Here is a 25923-nt window from a genome sequence, read left to right on the forward strand (position 1 = left end):
CGAAAATATCTTGGAATTTCAAGTACATATGTGTGGCTGGGCCGCTTGTACTTGAAGATGGCGCTGGCAGACGACGGCGGCAGATGGGCCTCCTCGGGATTCCAGGAATGGGGTGCCCAATTCGAAAATAGACAAGATAGGTCCACGCATGTACTGTATACATAATGCATAAATGCACTTTTTATTGAATATTTTATACATTTAAATGCTTCAACATCGTCGCTGTATGCTTAGACAAAAATAATTGAGTGGATTGCTTGCTCTTAACATTTTGTTGGTGAGTGGTATGTCAGTTTTTCATTTCTGGGACCCCCGGCGGGCAGTACATTTACAAAAATACTCAAAGAACTACATTCAATTCAAATTATTTCGATTTGTATACACTTTCAGTCAATTTCGTTGCTGCAGTTTAAAATTTCGTTGTTCTTAGCGGTCTGTTAGTTGTTAATTGGAATACTGCACATAAAACGGTCCTCACATCTCTTAGCTATAATATAGGCCTAGTATATTAAGCAGAACGCCCATCATCACGATTGTTTTTTGTTAAAAGTCCAGTCTATACACTTACATTTAGGCGGATGAATACTTTATTAAGTACACGGTTTAGCACATTTTGTTCCTCGATATCGTATCGATCGGTGTATATGATATATGTAAAGTATATAAATATAGATCATTAAGGCACATTTATGGACAGTTTACTTTTGATTGGACCTGCTCTCTCATTGTCTTTTTGTCGTTGCTCTCGCTTGGAATGCTTAAAACTTGTCTAAGTTTGTCTACGATAAAATACGAATACGTAACGTCTGCCTAGATTTCCATAGCTACCGATTATAAATACGAACATTTAGCTTATACTCGAAGAAGGGGTTACAGTTAAACAATAATTACAACTGGGTTGTAATAACGGATTTGCGAATGATGGTCGGCTCGCGTCCCTTAGGGGCCGATACCACCTCCGAAGAAACCAGCCAGGGCGATACCATGTCGTTGCCGTTGCTGCTGCTGGACGGAAAAGGAATGCGGCTGTTGTCCGGGTAATTGCTCGGGGTTTTCTGTGCCAAAGATCAGAACGGGGGTTAAAACGGCGGGCCAAATGGGTCGATGGACTTAAAATGGTTAGTGGTGTGCAGATTGACATGAAAACGAGAAGGCAAGACAGGCAACTGCGACAAGCCGCAGTTAGTATACCCTTGCAGATGGTAGGGGGATTCTAAAATAGGCATTTTTAATGATTTAGAACTTATTTTATAGATGAATAAAAATTAATCACAGTTGAAAAATGATGTCAGGAAAGCTCGGATCATCAAGCTAATAAATCAGACAGGCTAAAAAATATTCCAATAGATAACAATTTATAGAATAACACCAATACCCTCTGCAAGAGCATAACAAAAGGTTAGTTAAAAGCTGTAGGCCAGTTTAGAGACAGACAGTAAAAGCGTAGACATAAGCTCGCAGGTGCTCAAACCTTTTCACTCGGCGGCGCATCGACTTCGCTGCGGCCATGATTCAGATTCAAATTCTGATTCATCTGCTGGTTGGTTTTCTGCGATTCCAGGCGCTCCTGCTCATTGAGCGTGGAGAAGAGCAAGGTGCCGGCACTGGGCGTTGAGCTGCCCGCCGGCTTAGCAGCCGTTTCGGCGGTGATGCCGCCGCTGGCATTGTTGTTTATGATGTTGTTAATGAATATTTCATTAATGAGTATTTCGGCGGCCGAAGCGTTGCTCAAGGCGGGAGCCATCGACTCCGTGGCGGTGGTGCTGGTGGTGCTGGTCACGCTGGTGAGGGTGGTATTGCCACCGCTGCCCGTGTTATTCAGATTCGCCGGCAGCGACGACGGCGGAGTGAGTGGTGCACTGAATCCGGACACAAAGGTGGCGTTGCTGAAGGGTGCACTCCCGTTGGCGGCGGCGGCGGTGGTGCTCGAGGTGCTCGAACTGCTGCTACTGCCCGTCGATGGCTTCTGTTCCGGTATGCTGAGCGTCAGCTTATCGCCTCCCTATTTTTGTGGTTTAGCAAGCATACAGACACAAGCACACGGAAACAACACACGCAATACCACGGATAAACATTAAGTGCGGACAACGAATGGAAATAAGAACGTACAAACAGAAGGCATGAAACGAGTGCAATGCAGGGGTCTTAAACTGGTTCGCTGGCCGACAACTTACCACTGATATGTAGGTGGCGTTCAGCGAATCCGGTCCATCGCCGTGTGCATGGTTGTTGCTGGAGCTGCTGATGCTGGTGCTGTTGGTGTTGCTGCTGTTCGTGTTGCTCGTGTGCATGTTGCTGCTGTGGGCGGCCGGCACAAACATCTGATTGGTGAGCTTGGCGTTGCCGCCGGCGCCCAGTTCCTCCTCAACGCGAGCTGCAGGATTAGTTAATAAATCAGTGTTACTTTCTAATAAATGTAATAAATACAGAAGCGAGAGCTTTTATTTCGAAACTGCATAGTTGAATTCGACTCACCCTTCAGTATATTGCATTTGATGTTGCCAGGCGGCAGAGCCGTGGTGCTTACATTGGCCAGCTTCACTTGGTTGTTGGGCTTCTCGTTGGCGTTCGAGAGGCGCTTCAGTGTCTCCGTGTTGTGGTCCATGTCGAAGGTCTTGTTAATGGTCACCCTGCGGAAAAGGTAACATTCTAATCAGTACATTTCGATGGCTTGACATAGGTTACGCTACCTGATACTGTTAGCATCATTAATGGCTTCGTTTGCTAGCACTGATGGGGATGGATCTTTGACAATGGACTTAAGCAATGAGTCTAGCTCTCTATCTTTATCCGACAAGCCGCTCTTAACACTGCACAATGATATACACAACACAGAAAGACAGGTGAGAAACACACAGAAACAGGCGAATTAGTCAAACGGGAATTTTAAGCAATATATAAAGGTACATCGATGGGTTCAAGATACGAAAAGTTTACCTGAGCTGGCCGGAGCTAATGGAAGCCTTGCCAAAGCTGCCGTGATGGGAGGCGGAGGCATTTCTAAACGGATTGGTCTCATCGAAGTTCTTGGTGGCATTCGGTGAGTACGGTGGCGTGTAGTCTGGATCCAATCTGTAAAAAGTTTAGACATCATTTAATAAGGGGAGCATTAAGTAAGTTAAAAAAGAATCCCTTACTTCACAGTCAGACCCGCGGCCTTGCCAATCGATCCAATCTTGCTGTATGCCGGATCCTCGTTGCTGAAGTTGGACTTGAGGGAGTTGCGGCCCAGCGAAGCGAAGTTGGCTGCCGCCTGGGAGGAGGAACTGATGGAACCGCTGCAGGCCGCATCCGGTTCAATAATGGCCGAGTTTTGGATGACAGTGAGCACCGATGGCGAGGGCGTTACAGTGATGAACTGATCCGTGGAAATGAGCGAGTCGAAGGCATCGTTATTGTTATCGTTGCTTGAAGTTGGGGTGGAAAGGTGGGAAGATACTAAAGGAGTCACTGGGACAGCCGGTTGGGATGCGGCAGCAGCTGCCGCCGCAGCAGCAGCTCGAGCATTAACTGAGGCCACAGCAGAGGCCGCCGACTCCTGGGAAGCCTTTTGTCGTTCGCGCAACAGGTGAGACTGCCGGCTGGCAAATCGTTGTGAAGGTCGCCTCTCGAATTGCACGGTTCTCCTGGCCCGACTCTGCTGGGTGGTCTGGAACTCGGTGCGACCGGAATACCGGAACCGGGAGCCCATGCGGAAAAAGTTCTGACGGGCGGAGGGACCCTTCACGGGCGCCCTTAACCGGAAGAAGGTGTGGTGCTCCACGGCGCACTTCCACAGGTGCTTGCAGGCCTTCTCGTTGTACAGCCGGAAGACAAACGTGTGCTCCTGCTCCCTGCCCTCGTCGTCATCCTCGATTACAATGAGTGTCAGCTTCTTTTTCTTGAAATCCAGCTTGCTGATCTTGGGCCAAAAGAACAGGCCGATCTTCTGATCTCGCTCGAAGACGAGTATGCCAGTTGGCGTTAGGCCAAGATGGTACTCGCAGCCATCCTTTCCCAGCACCGTGTGCATGTCAACACCGTACATGTCAAGCCACTTGGCCTTGTTCAGGAATGCGGTCTCAGCTTGGGCGGGAGTGAGACCTCGGCACGTCTTGTACTCGTCCAATATGGCTATCTCCAGGTCCTCCGTTTGTTCGGGCACGAATCGGAACTCCGAGACGGTGGCCGCCGAATGCTCCTGGTTATCGTAGTCGCCCAGCTCAGCTGTAATATGAAGTCAGTTAAGAGGTAGCCCAATTTAAAGGAAATGAAACAGGAGAATCACATACATTGCAAAGCCAAAGCGCAGAGTTCGGTGGACTTGTCATCCGGACAGTCGAGACGACCCTCGAGCAGATCTTGTTTCAGTTGCAAAAAGAACAGGTAGCGGGTGAGTTCTTCGCGGAGTGTATTCGGTTCCGAAGAATAGAACTTCACCTTCAAACGGAACGTGTAGGGCGGTCCAACTGCGGGAAATGGCAAAATAATTAGTATTGTTTAGCCCACGTAATGGGATTCACACATCAACTCACTTTTGACCTGCTTCTTGATGGGCTTCGTGGGATCCAGCCAGTGCTTGACGTGGTTGGCATCCATGAACTGTAGTCCAAAGTAGTCCTTTTCGATGATGTCCAAGGCATAGAAGACCTGCTCGTACAGGAAGCTGCCCAGCGCTTTTTTCTGCAAGCGCAAAGAGGTGAAAATTAATGCCTTCGGCGGGGGGCAGGTGTAAATCAATGCGACCCTGAACTAATCACGTTCGCTTAGCGGGTTAAATTATGTGCTGATCAGCAGCAATTTGCTTATTTTTATCACACGAGGTGAGGCAATGCAAGCTGTCGAGTGTCTTTGTTAGGGTGGATCAATAATGAAGTGCTAAATATATTTTATTTTCAATAAGGAACCATTTATTATGGTGTTTTTTCTTAGCTGATTAAATATAGTAATTAAGAAATTTTTAAGTACCAACAAAAATCTTATTTGGTTTTAGACTGTTTAAGACCCTGTCTCACTACCAAATCTATGCCGCAAAAATATATAATTTGTACTAAGTCTAACGATACAAAGAATTTATATATTTGGTACTACACCCTATGTTATCTATGAACCATGAAATATATATCATTTTATATCCAATGTACATACATAGATTTCACAAGGTATAGTATATAGAAAATATATAAAATCTTTGTATCGTAAAATTTCAAAATTTTGTATTATAATATGATAGGATATGATATATTATTTTTCATTAGGTGACTAGGCTAACGCATTTTAATCAAATTAAATATGTAATTAGGTATATTAAATATTATTATAATAAACACCCCTGTACTATAACGTTACAGTTAGTAGAACTGAGGCACCCTACTATCCACTAATATATATCCATCTTTATCTCTACCTTGGCCATACATATTAAAAATATTATAAAAATAGAATATGCATATCAAATAATACAGTCAAGTTTACTTATTCCCTGTACTATAACTTTTCAGTAAATAGAACACTGAGGTACCCTACTATCCACCTATATAGCCCCTCTTTATCTCCACCTTGACCATACACTGCATGCTATCTCCCATAAGATCCACCCATTTAGACCGCTTTATTTGTTTGTCTTCCGACAATTACTGCCAACGGCAGCAGTTTAAGCCAAAAATCGAAAACGGGCCAAGTGTAATTCGATGTGGTGGCCTCGTACTCACCGATAATTCGATGGAAAGGTCAGTGTTGTCCAGCAGAATGACGCGGCAGTCGATCTTGTTCTTGTTGACCACGATGCGTTGCGGCTTAATCTGCGAGCCACCGGCGGTGGCGGCACCACCCCCAGCCACGCCCACCGCTGAACCGCCCGGTCCGCCGCCGCCCCCGCGGGAATTATCCACATAGTTGTTGCGCACCTTGCGACGGCTTAGAAAACGCAGCATTTTCGATTCGGTTTTGTTTTGGGCTTATATATGTGTGTGTTTAGTGGTTGTAGGTGGTGGGTATTGCTGGTATATATTATTTTAATGGGTTAAAGGTTGTTGCGGTGTTGTTGTTGTTGTGGAACTGTTGCCAAGGCAGCCGAATGCACCGATAATTCACCTGTGTGCTCACCTCGGCTGGGAAAAAAAGCAGCGCAGACATCAAAAAACCCCTCGCACACTCACACACACGCGCACAACTTGTTCTGGCTAACACGCACACAAACACACGTGCACGTACCACCAATACACGCGCAAGCGATAGACGCCCCCGTTTTATTTTAGTTTTTCCTTTTATCTGTTTTTTTGTTGTTGTTGCCTTTTCACTTCTGGATTTGAAGGGGAGTTGATCTTAAAGTTGCTGCCAAAAGTGGGCGCTCCTTTCGACGGGTTTCCTTCTTGGCTGGAACCCCCTACCCCGCGGAAAATCACAGTTAGCCTGGTTTTTTGGTGGCGAAAAAGATGAAGAAAAAACAAGCAGCGAAGACTGGCCAACCAAACACGTTCGTTCTCGATTCGCAAGGCGCTTTTCCTGGCCTTTGCCTTAGATTATTTTCACTTTTGTATTATTCTGCGGTAACTTTGTTTAGGTTTTCACATTGTTTTGCGTTTATTTCGGCCTATTAAGTCAGTTTTTCGGTCGAAAGTTGGCCGGAGTTGTTGATGTTTTATGCTAGCAGTGTGACCAGACTGAGGGCGAGCAATTAAGCCCTTGCCAAACCTGGCATTTTGGCTGAAAATATACTGGAAATCGGGCATGTTTCGTCAAGCTGGGACACGAACCTGGTGGGAAGCCTGGCTGGAGGACCAAAATGTCGTTGATTTTAAATATGCATGTTATAAAAGAAGAACAGAAGAGGCGCCAGCTTGTAAAACAAATAATCATAAGTTTGCAACGCAGTGAATAAAACGTTTCCGACCCCATAAAGTATATCTATTCTTGATTAGCATCACTAGACGAGTCGATCTAGCCATGTCCGTCTGTCCGTCTGTCCGTCCGTTTCTACGCAAACTAGTCTCTCAGTTTTAAAGCTATCGGGCTGAAACTTTTGCAAAAGTCGTATATCTTTTGCAGGTAGTATATAAGTCGGAACCAGCCGGATCGGACAACTTTATCTTATAGCTCCCATAGCAACAATCGGAAAATAATTATTTTTATTTATAATTATTTCTTTGGCGTTTTTTAACATATAAACTCCTACGCTTGGAAATAATATTTTTTAATTAGTTCTGCATTTCGAATTTAATTTTATCAAAATCGGACGACTATATCATATAGCTGCCATAGGAACGATCGGAAAATTGGTGGAAAAATAATACGAAACAAATTTGACATATTATCTAATACTATTGGGCATATCATTTTATTAATTTTTAAATTTAATAATTAAAACTGTAATGGTATACAAACTACGGCTTGACGAAGTTAAATTCCTTGTTTAAATTAAATTGTAATAAATTCTTGTTTTCGATCATTTTAAGCAGGTCACAGAGCAACTCATGCAGCTGGGCACTTTCGTCCTTGGGACATGGGACTAGATGGAATTGGTAAAGTTTTTTCGAAATAAAAGAAAAAGACTTCCGAGGAACACCCAATGTTCACATGTATGTCTCAAAAAAAGGGTGTACACCTTGGAACGTCTTAAAGACAATATATTAGGAATTTAATAAAATCTAGCTCTTCATTTATTAACAATGCTATATCAAATGCCTCGACTTTCATACACCCGTTACTCAGCTAACCAACTTCAACATAAATATACTTCTTACATTTTATCTAGCTGTGCCGTCAATGAAGATGTTCTTAATATTTTAACAGTTTTCGGCGTGCCGTTAGATACTGAAAAGTGGAATAAATACATTATTTGATACATATCATTTTATTATTATTATTTATTTGATAAAATATAAATCGGTATGCTGACATACATTTACGATGCGCAAAAATCTCTAGAATTTACACGTTTAATCCCAACTTTCTAGATCTCATAGTTTCTGAGATATGAGCGACACTCATTGAGCGTATATAAAAAATGTATTTTTATTATTTTTGTGGGCGTGGTTGATTCTTATTTTGGGTCAATTGAAAGTTATAGACGAGTGCAATACATTTCAGTTGAAATTTGTATTCTTGAATTAAAACTATAGGAGCCGTAGCATTTGGCGGGTTGTGGGCGTTAAGTTGGACACTTTGCTGAAACAAACTTGCGCTGCGCGGGAATCTCTAGAATCGGTATGCCTAAGCCCAATATGGTAGTAGTTTCCGGGGTGACAACGTTCATACGGACAGAAGGACTTGGCCAGATCGACTCGACTAGTGATTCCGATCAAGAATATACGTGTGTACTGTTTAAGGTCGGATTCTATTCCTTCTACCTGTTACATACCTTCCGACGTCTTTAATAAACCATTTTACTATACGAGTAACGGGTATAATTATTTGCGTAAGAAATAATAAATTAGCAAAGAAAAAAAGTATTTTAAAAAGTCCAAAAAAGTTCTAAACCAAGTATCAACAGGGACTTCCCCCACAACACCGAGTGCCTCTGGAAATGCCTCAAAAAGGATCTGAAAATATTTCAACAAACTTTTATAAACATTGCTGTTTATCAGGTTAGCCACAAATAAAATCATAATAAGTTGACTTTTGCCAGCGGACGGGAGCCGCACAAAACTAGTTGGCAGTTTGCGGTCGCGCAATTCTTTAAGTTTAGTACAAGCAACTAAACTGGAAAGAAGTGCACAATAACTGTAAAATAGGAAACACAAGTGGGTTCCGTAGTTGCAGCCGGCATTTGCAAAATCCTTTTTATGGGCAATTTATTCCTTTATTTGTTAGTGGATTTAAGGCCGTAACAGTGTCCACTCCCGCACATCCCAACTTCCCCAACTTTCCCGACTTTCCCGCTTCCGCACCCATTTTCCTCCGATTTTCCCTCGATTTTCCACTCCCCTCGGGCGGACGAAAGCGCCCCATTGGTAGTCGTATTTCGAGTTTAAAGGTAAATGGGAGATTTATCGCCGGCGATTTCCGGTCTACATATGTATGTGTGAGAGCTTGTGTGTGTAAAGTGGGCGGTGGGGTGCTGAACATCTTGGCTGCGGGCCCTGTTTATATCGGGGTTTTAGTGGACCCTCGAGAGGTTCGGTTTTTGGGGCCGAGGGCTTTACAACATTTGCGAAAAGTTGAAGCCATTGGGCGCCAATTGCATGATTCATTTTCGCTTATTGGCCATTAATTCTCGATTCTGCCGATTGAGGCCGATACACCCACATATGTATATGGGCATTTACATTTTTATCGAATGCATTAGAGGATCCACAAAGGCTGTAATTAGCCAAATGGCCGTTATAACAAGGCGAATGATTAATTACTGACTAATACCTGAAACCCGATCCGTGGTCAGGCATCGATGGAAATGGAATCGAGCAGCAGCATCGTATCGCCATCGCCCCACCGCCCCATCCCAATCCATCCATAATAACTGGACAGGCGACGATGCAGGTCTTTAGCCACCCAATGTCTTAGGTGCCAGCTGCGGCAACTTGAGCAGCCTGTTCCGTAATTATGACAGGCGGCCAAAGGCCCAGACTCCAGTGCTCCGTTCTCGGATCCCAGATCCCCAGATCCAGGTCCCGTCTCTATTTTCCTGCCCCAGGGGCGCGGCAACAATTAACAAATGGCTTTCGTTGCCATTGCCATTGACCAAAATAGACATGTTTGCAAAGGGTTACAGCCACACGCATACGTCTGCATACCTACATAAGCGAGACGCACACTGCACTCGAACAAATGTATCTGAAGGGGTCTATAAGTGATATTTAAGATTATTGAAGTATTAATAATATTGTAATTATCTTCATATGTTTAGTTATTAATTCCTCCAGATTCTGAAGTAATAAGTATTACCATTAAGTACATTACTCATAGTAAAGTTAAACATATTTATTTGTAACAGCAATGCTATGATCTTAGAAAAATCAAAATGTTTTAAAATAATGAAGTCACATAAATAATAGACTTGAGGATATTTATAATATTTTTATTTTGTTAATATATTTTCTTATTATTATTTTCACATTCAGAAATCATAAATATTACCATTTAATACATTGCAATAGTGATATTACACCAATGTTATGATCTTAGAAAAATTCAAATGTTTTAACCTAGTGAAGTCACATACATATATAATAGACTTGGTCGAGTTATATGGAGGATTATAAGGTGATAATACGTAGGAAAAACATAATCTAGGGACAATAGTAAATACTGTTGCTAAGATATCGTGACACCGAAATCTTCCAAAAATAAAAAGATACTTTATATGAAGATTTGATATTGTATTGGTTGTTCAATCAGAGGTGTTACAGAAATCTCTTTTAACCAAATTTCCCCCGAAAAGCAAGTCTAAGTGTCAACAGAACCCGGTTCCAAAATAAGTAGGCAAATTAAATGGTAGGCTATAAAAAAAGTGCCTAATATCAGACCAAATTTACACCTTATCTCTTTAGATTCGAAATAGATTTTTCGAAAAATTGAGGCTTATCCGTTGAAAATATTAGAACTACTAGTGGACATAGAGGCCTATTGGGATGGCAACAAATTTTATGAATACTTGATTCAGTTCTCTAGTTTAAGTGCAATGTCTTTGGAAATCGTAAGACTTTGGTTCGATAAATAACAGAAGCCGGCCATAAACTCGGGTTTAGGCCTTCTTATTTCTCCCTGTACCATGTGTGGCGTTTGTATTGTCTTAACGATAATGGCAAGTCGTGGGTATGTAATACGAGGTGGGCAAATATTTGTGTCTGTTTGAGTGAGTGTGCGGTGTGGTCCGGGGTCTTGCAGGGGGCTACCAAAGCACAGCCAAAAGCAAAGGTAAACTATTATATTTATATGGACGTCTGCGGATGCTGCCACGGCCCAACTGTCTGCGCACTTATCTGCAGCTGAGTGGAAAATAAATTCCTTTTAATTAAAACCGCAGCACAGCTCGTGATTTAAATGGCTCACGGCTCAGCCGGAATCAGTGGCAAAAAAAGAGGAGACTGCGAATCCGAAACCGAATCAGAAGCGCTGTGCAAATTTATTGGCTTCCATCCATAAATCAGCGAAACAGTTCGACTGGCCGGCCAAGAGGTGAATTCATTTTAATTAAATAGAAAAATGTTTTGTTGTTTACCCGGCTGATCAGCGCACAGGCTCCGGAAACCCTTGCCCCCAATCGAAGGGGGCGAAATTCATGGCAGGGAATTCGGAGCTCCAAGTTTTCAGTAATTGGCTACTTAAGGTCCTTCGATTGGGGACAAGGACACGAGGACGAGCAGGAGCAGGAGCAGGAGCAGGAGCAGGAGCAGCCCGTCTGGGGACGAGTGCAATAAAAAACATCCTCGTGTTGTAAAATTTTATGTGTGATTGTGTGTCGCTTTACGATATCCTCCTGCCAGCCAGCCTGCTCATCCTGCTCCTTCTTCAGATCCTTCTGTATACTCTGCCCCCCTTGAGTTCCGCCCATGGCCAGGACTCCTTGCTGTCCGTGGACAGATACGCCGGAGTTGGTAAGGGGCGGCCAAAACGAGGCGTGGCCGGCAGGCGGTGGGCGGTGGGTGGTCGACATTTGTTGTCTCAGCGAATTTCTCCCGGCCAAACGATGCGATTGCCGTTACCTGCTCACCTACGCCCTGGGGGAATATTTCACGGCTATTTGGCAAGTCAACAGCTTGTTTTATTTCGGCATGTAATTTTCGATGAGTATTTTTATGACAGAAGGGCGACAAAAGCCAAAATCAATTGGAAATCAATGCTGCAATAGTTTTCGCCGGTTTCATTTTCACTTAGGCTTAATTAGTAGAAAACAAATCTATTTTAAGGATAAAGTAGTTCCTTCAAATTAAAGAAGGTTGCTGATAATGCCATATTTCAACAGATAACATTAATTTGCAGAAAAATCACTTCAGGTCACAGGATGTTTTTGAAATTAAAAGTTTTCGTTATTTAACTCTTCTTCAATAAATGTAAATCTTAGGTTTAATAAGATAATACAAATCTCGAATGAAATAGATTACCCTTCAATTTCACATGTTTTAAAACGTAAGAAGTGAGAATATTACCATTATTAAAAAATATATTTGCGTTTATTAATTAACTAATTTACCATGGTAAATGCATATACTTATTTTTTAATAATTGTATATAAGTTCCAACGTTCAGAGTGAGTGTTTTTGGTTTTTTCCTTTACTATATATGTCATACAAAAGTGAATATTATACCTTTAGATGGCAAAATCAAAAGTAAGCCAATCCCACTCGGCAAAATAAAAAGTAATTAAGCTTACATTAAGCCGCTGGCAATGAAAAATACTCTGCGTTGCAGGGTTATATTTTAAATTACGCTCAATTTATTTTATTTTATATTCAATTTAAAAAGTGTCAACTTTCCTCCTCATTTTGGTCCGAATTTTTGTGCGGCTTGTGCGTCGACCTTCTGTCCATATAAAAAGCCCATATGAAACGCATAAAAAAAGTTATTTATGCCCCGCGGTCGGTCGCTTTTGTTGCAGTGCGTCGGGAGCGTCCTCGGTGGAAATCGCTACCCGATTTTCCACCGCTTTCCCGCTTCCCCTCAGTTTCCCCCAGCGGTGGTGACAAAAAGCTAGAGGCCTTTTTCCGCAACTCTTTCGCCCCGGCCGGTGAGGTCGAAAAGTTTCGCAGCATTGCAACAATTAAAAGTGGCACAAGGGTCATTCAAACAATTGCCCATTGTTGTTTTCGAGGCAGAAGTCCAGGCGGAAGGTTGGGGCATTTAATTTATGCCACTAATTACTTTAAGAGCTTTGTGGCCGCTGCAATCCTGCAGATTGCGTTGCCTTGTATAAGATTTTCCAAGCCATTATGTACGCCAAAAGGTTCCTGGCTCCAACCCCCAAAAACCGGAAGGGCATTTCGGCATTTCGGTATTCTGGCACTCCAAAGCCAAATAATATGCAAATTAGAATTATATTCAAACAGTTTTTTCTATGCCACTAGGTAAACGAAACTAAGCCAAAACTTTTACAACATCTTTTGTTTTGCTTCACTGTCTGCGGCTTTGCCGCCTCAAATGACTTTTGCCAACTTGGCCGAAAAAAGGAAGCAAACTTCCAAAGGTTTTTCAGGCTATTTACACTCAAGAGTTGCTGGCCATCTGGTCCGGAGTATCTCGTACTTTTTGACCCAACAAAAAGCCATCTGAGCGCCCCCGGCGGCAATAAAGCTGCAAAACTATAACCAAAGCGGCAACTTTAAATTGTAGTTTATTTTATTGACGTGTTCTTGTAGCCCTGACAGAGACCTTGACATGTGATTTGCCTTAATTACAGTGGGAGAGCCCCAGGAAACGAGCTTTGTCAGGGGAAGCACTGCGAAAAATATTTTTTAAAACCTATAATGTGATTTTCAGAATAGAAAATAATAATCTAAATGATTAAGACTTTAAAAGCATAAGCAATATGTTTTTAAACTTGAGAAGTTTTTTCGAATTCGATGTGACTGAACCCCTTTTACGCATCTCGACAAATAGTAAGTCATAAGAAATATTAATAAAATAATGGATAAAATAATTTTCTCCAAGAAAAAACTTTTTAAGCGAGTACATAGAAACTTTTAAACTAAAATACTTGAAACTAAAAACTGGCACAGGATTGTATAATTTAAAAATCTTGTGACATTTGTTGTATTCCTCTTTTGGTTTTGGACTTTTTGTGTTTTTTTTATCAGTAATGGGATGATTAACTAAAATCAGAAACTATCAGAACATTCACATTTTTAAATTTTAAAATTATTTAAGGTGTCTAAAAGTATGCAGTGAATAAGGATAGTCGTTTTTGTGGTTTAACTCGTTTTACTTCTAAGCTTAAAAATATTATTGCATACTTTTAGACTAAGGATTTGTAGAGCACCCATATATTATAAGTTTTAGAAATAGTAAAGAAACCTCAGAAAATATTATTTGATACATTTTTGTTGTTTCCCATGATTTTCTCAGTGCAGCTGCCCCCTGGCCACATAAATCTCACCTCCGGAACACAAACACAAACAAAATCGCAAACGCACACCCACATCCTGGGAAGGCGGCAAGGATGAAGCTCATCATCGATGTGCAATATTCTGCTTATCATGCGCTTTTTGCCCGACAACACACAAACAGAATTACATGGCTCTAACGAGTGGCACTAGAGCAAGAAGTGCTCGAGGAAAAAGTGGGACCATTGAGCATCACAATTTGCTGATTGCTCGAGTTTTGCAATAGGAAATGAAAACCGAAACCGAAACTCATTTAAATCAATATTTTGTTGGGCACGTATGCAGGCGAAAGATGATGTGTGTGGATCGGATGGGACCGGGGGATGGGTATTCCCGGACTCAGCACAATTGTCGGACTTTGGAATAGGCGTTGTGCCAGTGTCTTTGTGTCTTTCTGGCCACATGACCACATGACCACCGCAAAACCCCAGCCAGATGACGCCTGCATGCAAATGTCCCGAAACCGAAACACACACGCAATTATATTTGCCTTAGGTCGGCATTAGTTCGGAGTTCGCAGTCCGGAATTGGGAATCCCGGATACGGATACGGACTCGCTGCCGGCCTGCTGCTAAGAGTCATTTCCGTTTCCTTTACGGGCGACAGGCGACTGTTTTTCATATGCTCGATGTGATGCTTCATGTGTGCGGTTTGCGGTGATTGTTGCGACATCTATTTGATCGAAATGGGATTGTCGAGAGTGGACTGGATTGAAGATTGCCTGACAGCGAGAGAAAGATTGAAGTTACTATACGTATAGTCCATTCCCCACACTCGCATTCACATTTCGACTCTGTGAGTCAGTAGTCAATTATTTGGCCCAAATATTTGCCACTGACTTGACATATTTCTCCACTTTACGTAGAGTGCCGAGCGATAAGCACTCGACAGCCCCATCTCCTGGCTTTCGGTGATAGTGTTTCAGCCAATGTAAATAGTCACAAGTATAAAACTTCATAAATTGGCAAGGGAGGGGAGGTGGAAGTGGAAGGATGGCTGATGGGAAAGTGTTTGAATTGCGATGGAAACCTTTGATTTCGGGGGATGATTGCATCTTTAAATGCGAAAGCCCTCGTTTCTTGGGCGGAATTGAGGGGTCAAGGGTTATTTCTTCGAAGGGTCTTCAATTGGGTCTATTGTTCATTATTTCCATTACGAGGTTTTGAGGGAGAGCTCAACGAATTCGGTAATACATCCTGCAAAGAATGACCATAAAAAGGCTGGGCAATGTAGGCCGACTGAAGATTAAGTGCAATTCCAAAAAAACGTGCTAAACAATCCTTAAATCATTACTATTTAGGGATAAAATAAAGTTGATAACATTAAATTTCACTAGTTTAAAGAAGGAATAACCTATAAAAGTATCTGGTGTGAAAAAACATTCAATTTTCTGTAAGACTGTTACAATATAAGCCAGCTTCTTTGTCAAGCCCCCCAATAATAGAACTATAAAAATCATCTCTCATTTCGACTGCGGCTTTCAATTCATGGATTCAAATGCCTGCCTCGTCGCTCGTTGCCATCAAAGAATACTGTCCTCCTTTGTGGCTCTTTCATTACGTCCTCGGCAGGACTTCGCCAGGACTCCCCCGGGTGAATGTCCCGCCCAAGGAGAACTTCCAGGCTGCGTTTTTTCCATTCCCTTTTGAGGCAAGTCGACTAATATCTTGTGCATTCAACTCGGTTACTACGCACTTATCTCATCTCCGTTACTGTGCATAGAATTTTGACAGACAATTAGCAGAGGAGCGATGGCAACGTTTCTTCTTTGACTCCCCGTTTTGGATGTAAACCCATACTCTGGAGCATACTCCCCAACCGAAGACCCCATACCTTCACTTCCATCATCTCACTTTGCGGGTCTGCTGCACAGTTTTATGGCTGTTTTTCTTTTTATTGTCCTACGCATTTTCTATGACATTTTTGACGCTTACGATTTGAACATTGTCTTAATTGCTGCTTTATGATGTGTGCTCTCAAATGACACGCAGCATTTGCCAACGTTTCCCGTGATTATGATTTAGTTCAGCAAAATGGGGGACTTGACTTCGAGGAGTTTGCGAGTCTGGGGGGCCAGGGGCGCCATAAAGATTAAACCCGAGTGTAGTAACAAAGATTGTTGCCTTTGCACCCGTCAGTCCGCCATAAAACGGTAAGGCAGTCTCTCACCCAGTTGAGTTCACATATCAGGAGTGTGAAGTTCTTTAAATATTTGCCGGGTGGGCATAAAATATTTACAATGTGTAGCATGTGTGGCAATTGTCAGTCGAAGCGGTTGTAAACGGGATATAACTTTGTTATTGATTTGCCAATTTGTGACAGGAGGAGTCTCTGAAATAGTAAAGGAAAATTGTTCGAGTTTTAAGACAGTCGTTTATTTAGTGTTTTTACAGTCATTCGATATAGACATGCCCGAATGAAAACCTAGAGATACTAAGTCTCTAGATTAATAACCAAAGAATTGTCAAACATTTTTGTGGTCAATTATATTTTAGGTACACAAATCAATCCCTTACTTAGGATCGCCAAAAATATTAACGACGACATTTTTAAAGATGTTCTGTAGTCATTCGATTCGAAAACAAAGAGAACTATTATATCTGTAGAACCAAAGAATAGAAAAATATTTTTGTAAACAAATATGTCTCAGGTAAACAGTTATTTTTAAGGGTATAGGGATATATATAGTGATTCGATATGAAAACCTGTAAACTTATATCTGTACAATGGTAGCCGTAGATTAGATAAATATGTTTGTGGCCAAATACATCTGAGACACAAATCAATTCCTCTTAGTGATTTCGCCAAAATCATATTTCCTTATTGAAGACAGTACTTTTTAAGGAAACTGGGATGTTTATAGTCATTCGGTATGAAAACCAGTAAAGTATTATACCTTAAGAATGGTAACAAGAAAATGTAGTTATATTTTGCTGGCAAAATGTATCTTAAGCACAAATCAATCCCCCACTTGGGATCCACCAAAATCATATTTTTCCCATTGAAGACAGTAATATCTAAGGGTATGGATTTGCATAGTCATTCAATAGGTAACCAGAGAGTAAAGAAATATTTTTCTTGCCAAATATAGCTTAGGTACAAATCAATCTCTCACTTAAGATCCACGAAAATCATATTTTCCCTGATTTAATCACATTTGATTCAATTTGGTAGCCAGCGAAGGCCAGAAGATTGATTGGCTTCTCCGAATGCAAAAATTCAATCTGCAAATCCTGGCGCCGCTCTCAAAGGACATACACACATAAAGTATTTCCATATTTACGCAAATGAACGACTTGGACAGGGTCATGGGTCAGGGGACAGGGAATGGGGATCCGGCGGGGTTGGCTGAACTGGCTGGATGGTTCCAGTCAATTACCCGCAGCGCATGCATCTAAATCAAAGGCCACAAAGGCAATCGCAATCTCCCGGGCTTAGCAGTCCGCAATCCGGGGCCATTCCTCACCTGCTCCTGCCGCTGCTCCTCCTATCTGTGGCAAATTTATAGAAACCATTTATATTTACGTACCCGAAACGGCGATATGTATTTGTATTTGCGCATGAAAGAGTCGTATATTTTAAATTTGCATTTCAACATAAAATTATTTTGGGAAGATTTTAATGACAAATTATGGCCGCGTAAATTATGGTGGTTGCCCGGGAGGTCCTCATCCTCATCCTCATCCTGCGCACCTTTCTCTCCTATTTGTATTTATATTTATATCGTAAAGGCGCTCATACGGATACATCCACCCACGTCGCCAAAATGGCAATAAAAATATTTCGCTACAGATCTTATTCAGCTTTATTTCGCCATTTTTATTTGTTTTTGTGTTGGAGTTATGTGTGTGTGTGCGCGTATTTAGGGGGCTTCCCCGCCTTGGCTTTGTTATATTTGTTTTCTTGCCCGACTTTTTTATACATTCTGCCGAGTTGCCGGCGAGAAACCTCTTTTATGCGGATGTATGTACGAGTATCTTTACGCTTGCCTGGCACTTATCCCGGGGTCCTGCTGCTCCTGCCTTTCGCAGGATGCCTTCGGGTTTCCACCGCTTCCAGTTTTCCACTTTTCCGTTTCCACATCGCCACCAGGAAGCCAGGAAGGCCGTGTTCACCTTGCGATTTGTTTTTAAAAGCCGCTCAGCTGTGGCTCAAACAACTTTCTGTTGGCTGCCTTTGTTAAAACAATAAAATTATTATTATTGCTCCACATGTTGGAATTCGAGGACTTAAAATGTTGTTTCGCTCCTGTCTTTTTGGGTTCTACCTACCACCTTTCCCTGCCCAATTTTTGGGTCTATCTCCGTCTGGTTCTTATGCTCTTATAATCATCGTCCATCATTCCTTTGGACCCGCGTCTGGGGAATTTGTCATGCAATTTAATGTTTTTTTTTCTTTTCCCTGTTTTGTCCCGCTTTTTGCGCCATTTCGGCAACAATTTTATGTCATTTGTTGATTGTGTAAATTTCGCGTTTAGCCGGTGAGCCATTGCCATTGCCTTGGCCATTTCTTTTGGCCCAATCGAGCTGCAATCCCTTCGTTTTCGTCCTCGTCCGCGGATTCGAAAGGTGCTAAAGGATTTTATGTTCGGCCTAACCGTGGCTTATTTGCGTTTTTAGTAGCCCGACCAGCTACTTATGGTCGCGAATCGCGATCTCCTCTCCCGACTCCTGGCTACATAAAAAATGATTTACTATATGGCGGGTCTCCCTTTATGACAAGCCGTAAATTGCATTTTATGTCGCATGGTGGCGGGCTTTTTGTCTTGTCCTCAGCCTCATCCTTATCCGCATTCACATCCACATTTGCAAACAGCAGCTCCTCCCTTTTGGCTTTTGGCACTCGCACTTTTATTCGTTTGTATATTTGTTAATTAAGATTGAGAACGATGTGCGGCAACTGCACACAGAAATGGCCAATTATGCAGCGTGTTTGCATCTGCATTTGCATTTGCATTTGCAATTTCAGCATTTGCAACTAGCCAAGTCGGACTAATCCGCGACCTTTCTTAGCCTCGAGTTGGGCGAAGCTGGTAGCTTGCTTATTTTAATTAGACCCTGTCCCAGGATCTGGGCACAAAAGGTGGAGAGAGACAGCAGGCAGCAGCCAGCAGGGGCGAACCCCCAAAATATTTTAACGGGGGGTCTCCAGTCGGATATCCGGCTAATTGTATAGATATTGCGGTCTAACTCTGGTATTCAGAATTTCACAGCTGGGAAAATGAAAAGCAGGCATCCAAAACACTATTAAGACCTCTTTTGCTAAGCCACAAAAATGTTGAATCTATGGATGCTGTGTAATTTTAAAATATTTGTATCCCAAGCACATAGTTAACATATTTTAGAAACTAAAAGACAAATACTATTAACTATTGTATAAACTTACAAAAAAGCTTGGCAAACAGAACTTGATAATTCTTTCCTTTTGCAGAACTTGTGAATATATATAAAAAAAATTCAATTTAGCTACTCACGCAAGATTAAATTCTATAACTATAACTGCTGTATATTTTTTTGTATTTTAATTTTTAACTCAGCTGTGGAACTTTAGTTTAATAATCAAATTCATTCTGATGTTATGTTGTAGTAAAATTTAATAAATCATCCTAAACGCATATAAAATGATTTTATTTTTTCATTTACATATGGTTTCCTTTGGTGGATTGTTATGATAATGTCATTTTTTATAAATGAATAAATAAAAATAAATAAAAAAGTATAACATGATTCCAAAAACCTATTTTATTTTTAATTTACTTATGTTTCTTACTTATGTTTTTTGTGGATTGTTTTGATAATGTGCATTTTTATAAGTGATCTTAGAATCTTATAATATGGTTATAAAATCCACTTTTACTTTTTAATATACATATTATTATTTCTAGATTTTTAAAACTGTTTCCTTAACCCTACTTTCTTATAAAAATATTATTTTCTTCTGGATTTTGAAGAACTGGTTAATTGAACCCCCTGAGAATTTGCCCCTGGCTAAGTGCAAATATTCTGCCTTCCGCTGCGGAAATAGCATCTCCTTGAGGAGTCCTCCAGCACCACCTGCCACTCCCCCTTCCCCGCCCACTCGCAGCATGTACTTAGATGCAGGTATTTGCCTTTGCATCTGTATCCATATCTGTGCATGGCTCTGCTTTCTGTTTTTTAGCTGCATCTGAATCTGTAACTGGGCTTCCTCGAGGATGCGGTGGCGTGTGTGGTTTCGGTTTGCGGACTGCCGTGTCGCCTGCTTATGGAAAATGCCAGCGAAAGAAGCCTTTCCGCCAAGAGATTACGAAACGTGTCACAAGTGCAGTCTGCACCTTTTTGAAGTTATGTTTAGAATGGCAGCGGACTCTCTGCGCCGCCTAATGAGTGGAATTAGAATTCAACATATGGCAAAAAAGTCACGTTTTGTGAAATTAATGATTTGGGGCGACGGCGTCATCCTCATTGCCTCTGACAGATACTTGACATGGGGATTCGTTGGTCGCCTCCTCGAAAATGGCCAAGAATGCCACAACTGGAAAAAAAATAATGTATATTTTAAAATGCATAAATTTGTAAAACACACATTTCCAAATACTTGTGGTCTAAATAATTAACCTAAGCCTCGTAATTGTACAGAAATGTTGGGAAACTTCTCTTTAATAGTTTTAGATTTATAAAAATGTTAGCACTAATCTTAAAGATAGAGTCTAAAAGATTAATTTTATTTGTTGATATTAAAAGATATGTGATTAAAATACATCTCAGCAGCCATGAAGTTCTCTAAGTGTACAAGGAATGGCGTCACATTCCTAAGCAGGTGCATCTGAAGGTACCGAAGCCCACGATTAATTCTTGGCATTGCATCATCTACGCGAGGCAGTGATTTTTCCTTTTATGGCGAGCTATTCAGGTCAGCAATTTATGACTAAAAGAAAATTCAATGGCTGCAAAAGCACTCTCTATTGTGGCAAAATTTATTGAATGAACGTGTCCGCCATTAAGGAGCGTTAAAATCAAAAGCCAAATCAGATCAAATTAGGCCCTAATTTGGCTTTCAGACAGATCAAGCCTAACCGGAAACTCGACGAATGTTAAAACTTGTCCCATACATAACAATGAGACCCATAAATTTATAATCTGCCTACTCTGCTCCGATTCATAGCCCTTTAATGATGAAGTGCGATCATAAATTTTAATTCCGTAAGCACAGCTTGAAACCTGATTGAATGTAATCTCAATTAAGACATTTGATTTGATTTGGTTATTAATTTCGGCGGCTTTGGGGTACAAATGTCTAAAAGATTTTAAAACTTTGCCATGTGATATCATTATTTTGTATTCTTACTGGTAAACGGAGTTAAGAATATTTAAGATATAGCTAAATTTAATAATATTATTTCGGAAATACTTCTCAATCCAATAAATCCATTTCAATTGACCCAAAAACCAAAAGAAGTTTTGATATCTTTCTTAATTTAGAGGATTTGTGGTTGGCCTAGGAATACTATGCCCCCAGAACTCACCGAACCCTAATCTACCTGTGTGCAATCAGACAAATAAATCCACTTTCGTGTCACATGCCGAAATCAATTCCTAATAAATAGTGTGTTTCTTCTGATTAAAACTATTCCGAATCTATATAATAGCTACACATGCTCGTGAGTGGCTCGGCGACACGCACACAGCCGCTCCGAATGAAGAAATATGGGTATGCAAATAAGCTTAAAGCGCACAATCGCAATCAAAAACGACAAGAACAATAACTTCGTAGCGGTAAAGTGTTTAGACACGCAATGTCAATAAAGTATCTTATCTGCGGAGCATACGTTCGGCGGGCGATGGATACGGATACGATACTCAGACTCGGAAACTCGCACCCATTCCCAATCCCGTTTCCACTCCGAATCTGAATCTCATATAAGGCACGACATCGGCGTTATTCTTTTTCCCCTTTTTCGGGGGGTCGAAAGGGGCTGGCGGGGAAAGGGGAACCCATTCAATAATGCGTGCCTACGAATTCTGATTATATATCGCACGGGTCGAGCGCAGAACAAAAACCAAAACAATGTCAAAGGGTTCGGTTTCTGTGGCGGGCAGTCGGCTTTAACTCCGAGTATGCGTGATGCACTTGGAGAAAAAGAAATATAAATTAAAATAGGTGTTCTAAACATCGCTTTTAAGAAATTCTATACATTTTTGTTTTATTGGGATTTCTATCTGTGACTTTTTTATTAGGTTTATGTCATTCTTCCCAATTGGATTTCTAAAGATAATTATTACTATTTTAAAAATTTTTTTGAAGCAATGACCCATTTAAAAAATGTTTAACTTTTTGTATTAACACAAAATATTATATAATACAAATGTTTAAGCTTTAACCCTTAAAGTGTGCTATGAACATAACGTTATCCTTTAAATATATTTCTGTATGGGACCATTTTAATAAATTAACTTAAGGCTTGACATATTAGTCTCATCACAACAGTTTTACTTTTTCAAAAACGTAGAATTTTTTATAGATTTTTTAGTAACTTTTTAAATTAAAAAGCTTCAGTGTCTTCAGGGTTTTTCAGAAAACCAATATATAATTGAACCTGAAGACTATAAAATAAATTTAAATATCTTATGCTGGAAACGCTTTTTAATTTTAGTTTTTAATGTACATGTCTTTAAATAAATTTCTAAATCTAATATACCTTGGATTCTCGAAGTGTACCCCGTATTTATGTGAATGGAGGAGCGTTTGTGTTTGTGGCAGTGATCTTTGCATGTTTGAAAAGCATTTTAGCATGCAGGGCGTGGCAAGTGCGTAGCGGACATACCTACAAACAAGCCGGGCCAGGACAAACCGTCAGAACGACAGACCGTCGGGGACGGGCGGAGATGGGAGACGGATCCACCGGCGGATAGACAGACAGCGGGTCGAAAATTGCAAATTGAAATGTTACAGTTAAGCACGTATTTGGCCATGAAGCCGGGGGCTCCGTTGGCATCGGCATCTGTGTGTGTTTGCAGCGATAAATCGATGCGATGTATGGATTTCAGCGGGAATCTCTCCGGGGCGAAAGCGGAATCTATTCCCCATAAACGCTAATGAGCCGCAGCACGGCAACATCCCGGATTCGAGTGGCAGAGATGCAGATACTCTGGCCTCAAAGAGATACAAGGTCAACTTCAGCTTGATCCGAAGAACTCACTCAATATGCAGTTCCATCGGTACCATAACTCAATCGAACGTGTGATTTCCATGCTAATTGATGGCATGTTTATGGATTGGTATGGGTTGCCTGTCCTCCCACCAAAGTGGGACCTTTGTAAGCCGCAGTAAGGCAGCCCCATTGATATGCTAATTTAAATGGCCAAATAATCGCATGTATCTGCCTTGTAAGAGCCTAATAAATTGATTAAATTCTTCGGCTTTTATTAGGAAGTTGTCATTAAGTCATCGGTGCGATGCTGCCATTAATTGCTGCCTTCGACAAGCAATTCGTTAGTCAGAAACAACGCGCAAACACGCCGAAAAACAGAGCCAACATTTGGCATGCTCGTATGTAAATTAGCCAACAGAAACACAAAGTCGCAGACACTCCTCCAGCGATTGGTATAATAAATGTTGGAGCCGAGAGGAAAACACATGTAAGGCATGTGGAAATGGGATTTTAAACGCTTGAGCCGAAGTTGCCCCCGGTCCTCGGGTTCTCCCCCCAGTTTTGCATAGATATCCCCGAAGTATCTGAGATGCTGATGAGACCCATGACGAATGCCCGGCAAATGCAAATGCGAATGGAATTGGAAATGCTCTCAGCTCACAATACACAATGGACTCGAGTTTCCTTGGAATCGCCCCCGAGTATCGCTTGCAGTTGTTCCTTGCCCATCTATCTATTCCATATTCCAGCACGCGATCCATTAGCCCTACACAGATGTATCTCTTGCTGCGGTTTGTTTACGTGGCGCAGATACATCTCGCTATTTATATATTGCATCCCGCATAACTTCGTTCAATTCTAAACATTCCCGGTATTTCTTCTTAATTTGCTCGTTGCTCTTCTTTTTATTGAACAGCCCGGCAGTCGAAGAATATTTATTGATCATATGACCACACCTATTTTATGGGATAGCTCCCAGTTTCTTAGTCGCTGCCAAAAATAGACGCAAATCCCTGGTGCTAAGTCCAAAATAAAAGCCAAGTCGATGGGAAGTGGAAAATGTGACTGCGGCTGCGGCTGCAGATTGGTGTTTCTGCACTTGGAAAAATGTTTGAGTTTAAAAATGTTTTCTAAATTGTCAGGAAAATGATTTTGAAGCACTGAAAAAGGCCAAAAGAAACCTGCGAATCACTGATTTTGTACACAAAGTGTTTCCAAAGCATGGTGAAAATAAAACTTTAATATTATTATTATTATTATTTTATTTTATCTGTATTTAAGCTTAAAACGTATTATTATAATACTATTATTAACAAAATAAATTATATTTTAAGTTATATGAAAGCTCTTGTATAGAATTAAAAAATATTTTTCAGTGATGCCATCGAAATAAACCCCTCTCAATCTAATATTAGCAAACCTTTTTCCCCAGTGTATTTAAAGTGGGAGTCTGCGAGTGGGCGGTGGTGGGTGGTTCTGGGGCTGAGTGCACTGCCATCTCACTTGAGAATTCTCACACCTCGTGGCTGTCAGTCCAGGTTTTTCGGGAGTTTCGAGAGTCTTGGGAGCTGGAGTCGGTTTATGTGGGGATGGGTATTGGGGATGGGGATGCGGCGCGGCGCATTCACGTGCCAGGCTTTTGATCTGTTTAGCATTCCGTGGCACATCGGAAAGTCGTAACTATTGACAAGATCTGGAGCACCACCGCCGAACGCCCAGGTCATTGGAGAAAAATCGCTGGCAGTCGAATGCATTTCATGCAGCACTCGTGTATTTGTTTGCATTAATTTGTATATGTTACTTTAACGATTTAATGCCCAGCAAGGCACCGACCCGCCGCAGATTCCGTGGAATCAGGGGGGAATTCAGGGGGATTCTAGGGGCATCGAAGCGATTCCGGGCACCGGCACCCAATGGAGTTCGATCCCCCATTCTCCAAAACCCAGGTGACTGCACTCGGCGGGGAATTTTCTCTGGCTTTTCGGTTTTGGCCGGGCGCAAATTGCTCGGGCGCTTCTTACTACTTCCTTTCCATATCAAATTGTGTGGATATTGCACATCAATCACTTGATAAAGAACAACAATGGCGCACTCGCATGATGAATAACATCTGCTCTGCCCGAATCTGAATTAAGGCGCAATGTTTTGCCGCAAATATATTGTATGTCCGTATATAAATCCCATATGTGTACGGGGAGTTTATGGAAATCCACTTGAAAAGCCGCATCGACTTATGGACTTGTTTCGTCAAAGAATAAACACATTGATTGATAAGTGAATAATTCAGGCGAGCAAATATTGTTCGATTTAATTAATTTCCAATTGGCCGTCTAGGGGATTATTATTCATCGCGAAGACCATTTCCGACAGACCCCATTTCCCGGTGAGTAAAAACATTTGCTTTGGCTTTAATTTGCTATAAACCAAGGTGTGATAGGTCTTAACTCGTTGCGGATGTATACATAAAATTTAGTTTTAAACAAAAATAATCCATTTACTGGAGGTATTATTTAGAGAAGCTGCAATTTGTTTTATTGTTTTTGGAATTTCTAGTCTTAACTTGTGGGGTATTTACTTTTCGATAAAAAGCTATTGAAAGTTGCTTCCTCAAATAAAGTATTTGGGTTAAAAACACGAACTAGACAAATATAAGAATGTGGGAGAATTTACAGATTGAAAAGATTTAAAAGCTTTAAAGATTTAGAAGTAACTTTAAGCGTTAAAAAAGTTCCAAGGCTAACCATTATTAACATTATTATTTTATTATTGTCCCATCAA

General features: G+C 41.2%; 1 protein-coding gene across 3 annotated transcripts; it reads right to left on the reverse strand.

The window, feature by feature from the left end:
* Positions 1 to 564: 564 nt before the first annotated feature.
* LOC119560319 (band 4.1-like protein 5) lies at positions 565 to 6632 on the reverse strand. Of its 3 annotated transcripts, XM_037873697.1 has the most exons (10): positions 5691 to 6632; positions 4515 to 4662; positions 4272 to 4448; positions 3138 to 4206; positions 2938 to 3072; positions 2691 to 2810; positions 2476 to 2630; positions 2175 to 2374; positions 1472 to 2002; positions 565 to 1055 (listed from the first exon to the last, which is right to left on the reverse strand). In XM_037873697.1, exons 1-10 carry the CDS (start codon positions 5910 to 5912, stop codon positions 888 to 890), a joined length of 2925 nt encoding a protein of 974 aa, XP_037729625.1. In that variant the 5' UTR covers positions 5913 to 6632; the 3' UTR covers positions 565 to 887. The 3 variants fall into 3 exon arrangements, with proteins under 3 accessions (XP_037729625.1, XP_037729627.1, XP_037729628.1); XM_037873699.1 differs by lacking the exon at positions 2691 to 2810; XM_037873700.1 differs by lacking the exon at positions 1472 to 2002.
* Between the last annotated feature and the right edge of the window lie 19291 nt (positions 6633 to 25923).

The sequence above is a fragment of the Drosophila subpulchrella genome, unplaced genomic scaffold, assembly GCF_014743375.2.
Source record: "Drosophila subpulchrella strain 33 F10 #4 breed RU33 unplaced genomic scaffold, RU_Dsub_v1.1 Primary Assembly Seq354, whole genome shotgun sequence".
Taxonomy (NCBI): Eukaryota; Metazoa; Arthropoda; class Insecta; order Diptera; family Drosophilidae; genus Drosophila; species Drosophila subpulchrella.